This window comes from Aythya marila, assembly GCF_965140915.1.
Source record: "Aythya marila genome assembly, chromosome: 28".
NCBI lineage: Eukaryota > Metazoa > Chordata > Aves > Anseriformes > Anatidae > Aythya > Aythya marila.
Genome location: NC_139069.1, coordinates 2910484 through 2913540, shown reverse-complemented (window position 1 = coordinate 2913540; position 3057 = coordinate 2910484). Strand labels below are relative to the sequence as shown.

The 3057-nt window shown below is 50.5% G+C and overlaps 1 protein-coding gene across 1 annotated transcript; it reads left to right on the top strand.

Annotated features, from left to right (window-relative positions):
• Positions 1-1185: 1185 nt before the first annotated feature.
• Positions 1186-2127, top strand: LOC309888303 (olfactory receptor 14C36-like; the record flags this gene model as incomplete). Its single annotated transcript, XM_082780542.1, has 1 exon — positions 1186-2127. The coding sequence occupies one exon, from the start codon at positions 1186-1188 to the stop codon at positions 2125-2127; it is 942 nt and encodes a 313-aa protein (XP_082636668.1).
• Positions 2128-3057: the final 930 nt, after the last annotated feature.

The window sequence follows — 3057 nt, the reverse complement described above, 5'->3', positions numbered from 1 at the left end:
CAGAGGCCTATCGTGGCCTGAATGAAGTCCCGCAATGCTGAGTGCTGCCATGCCAGCAGCATGATTCAGACTGCCCTGGAAGAGGAGGAAGCTCCTGAGCACCTGCACTACATCGATGGCATCACTGGGTGGGGTGACACAGCAGAGGGAGTATTAGAGAAAGGGAAGAAAATACTGAAACTTCCTCTGAGAGCTGATTTTGCACGAAAAGAAATTAAGGTCAAGGGACATGCACAAGAGATCCTGATGCCGGCTGGCCAGGGTCAGTGGGACCAATGCTCAGAGACAGGTTGAACATCGGTGAGGGGCTTCTCAACAATTGCATGGTGCATCAATTGCCTTGTACATATTATTATTAATATTATTATAGTTATTGTTATTATTACTATTTTATCTTCATTTTCTGTCTTTTAAAATTTTAAATCATTCATTATTGTCTGCGCCCTTGTGCTTGGTGACACACATCCAGTTTTCCTACACATCAGTGTCACCTTCACATTGCCTTTGTCTCCTTGTCCTCACTGCCTCCAGGGTTCTGCTCTAACGAGCTCCAAGGGAGCCTGTGTCAGTGCTGGCCCTCAGGGGAACACTGCAGGAAACTTGCCTCTGACTTGGACTTCTGGAGAGATGTCTTCAATTGTCTCTGAGTGCCTGAGGTTCGTGGGCTCATCAGCAAAGCCCCCAGAGGGGTGATTGCAGTGCCTTGGGCTGGTGCTGTGCTGCTGAGCTGGGCCAGGCTCATGGGACAGAGAGAGCTCGTGGCAAGAGGGCCGTGGTGCAGAGAGACAGCTGTGCCCAGGAGCAGCTCCTCTGCACAGCGCAGCAGGAAAGAGACACAGAGGCAGACACAGAGAGGAGAGAAGGAGAGAGGGCTTGGAGGCAGTTGGCAGTGGGAGGATGCTGGGAGCTGCCTGCAGGAGAAATGTGCACAGCGCTTGACAAGGTAAGTGTCTGGCTGCAGGGCCATGCAGCTGCAGGTCCTGGAAGGGTCTCCTCTTGCTGGGTCTTGTTTCTGGGAGGGCAGTGAGCAATGCAGTAGGCTTTCAGAGTTTTTGAGGTTCTGCTGCAAAAAGAGGGACTTGGTCTGGGGGTGCTCTTAAGCTTGTAATAGGTTTTAGTTTAAGTAGTCTTTTCTAACTTTGCTCTGCCTTCTCTTCAATAGACAGCGATTTTTTAGGTCAGAGAATGATGAACAGCAGCTCTGTGAGTGAGTTCCTCCTGCTGGCATTCGCACACACGCGTGAGCTGCAGCTCCTGCTCTTCGCGCTCTTCCTGGGCATCTACCTGGCTGCCCTCCTGGGCAACGGCCTCATCCTCAGCGCCGTAGCCTGCCACCACCGCCTCCACACCCCCATGTACTTCTTCCTCCTCAACCTCGCCCTCCTCGACCTGGGCTGCATCTCCACCACTCTGCCCAAAGCCATGGCCAATGCCCTCTGGGACACCAGGGCCATCTCCTATCAAGGATGTGCTGCACAGGTCTTTCTGTTTGTCTTCTTGATTGTATCAGAATTTTATCTTCTCACCTTCATGGCCTACGACCGCTACATTGCCATCTGCAAGCCCCTGCACTATGGGAGCCTCGTGGGCAGCAGAGCTTGTGCCCAGATGGCAGCAGCTGCCTGGGGCAGTGGCTTTCTCTATTCAGCCCTGCACACGGCCACTACATTTTCCCTGCCCCTCTGCCATGGAAATGCTGTGGACCAGTTCTTCTGTGAAATCCCCCAGATCCTCAAGCTCTCCTGCTCACATGCCTACCTCAGGGAAGTTGGGGCACTTGTGATTAGTTTTTCTTTCAGCATTGTTTGTTTTGTTTTCATTGTGCTGTCCTATGTGCAGATCTTCAGGGCAGTGCTGAGGATGCCCTCTGAGCAGGGCCGGCACAAAGCCTTTTCCACGTGCCTCCCTCACCTGGCTGTGGTCTCCCTGATGGTCAGCACTGCCATGTTTGCCTACCTGAAGCCCGCTTCCATCTCTTCCCCATCTCTGGACTTGGTGGTGTCACTTTTGTACTCAGTGCTACCTCCAGCAGTGAACCCCCTCATCTACAGCATGAGGAACCAGGAGCTCAAGAATGCAGTGAGGAAACTGTTTCTATATGTGCTTCTTAAGCATCAGTGTTGTTAACATTATTGTGATTTTTATCATATCGTTTTTTGTACTTAGTATTATTATCATATTGTAATAATAATAATAATCCTCTAAACGCTACCATTCTATTATATGTGACTGACATGAGAGATTTTCATATATTTTTTGTTTTTATTATTTTCATAACTTTTGATATTGGTTTAATTTATTTAGTAATTTATTTACTTTGACTACGTTTTCTAATCAGCCTATTGAACTAGGCTTCCTCTGTAGGTATAGACAATAAAGAAGACAGCATAAATTTAATGGTCTCAGTATCCCTCTCTTCCAATCTTCTTTGGAACTGAGGGAGCAGCCCCAGCATGCAGGAGGGGCTCGGGGCCAAGAGCCCAGCTGCCACATGCAGGTGCAGCCCTGGTGGCCCTCGGGGCGGCCCCTCACTGCCCGCTGGGCTCTGCCTGTCTGCTGCCATCGGGTCGGGGCTGCTGCTTTCCTGGAGCCACGGCCATGGCCAGCAGCAGGATGTGGCCTTTTTGCTGCTGCTCTCTTTTGGCTTCCTCATTGTTCTCTTGTGCTCTTACATTTGGATAAGCCCTTAGATCTCATGCACTTGGTGACAATCCTGTCCCCTCTGCAGTGGCATCCCTGTTGCTGCAGGCAGCAGCAGGCACTGTGCAGCCCTGGGTCACAGCTGCCTCCCTGCTAGCACCACAGTAACAGGATGGTCTTGCTCAGGGCAAACCCAGAACCCTGGACACCTCTTCCAAATGTGCTATCAGGAATAGAGCCAAGGGATTGCTCCCTGCTCTTCTCTATTCTGGAGGTTAGTCATGGAGTGAGGAACACAGTGTGAAAGTCCATGAGTGGTTCCTGAGCAACCAAGGGCAGGACTAAGAGCTTCAATTATGGAAGAACTTGCCTAAGGAGATGATAACTGATCTTAAATATAACTGCATGGGACTGCAC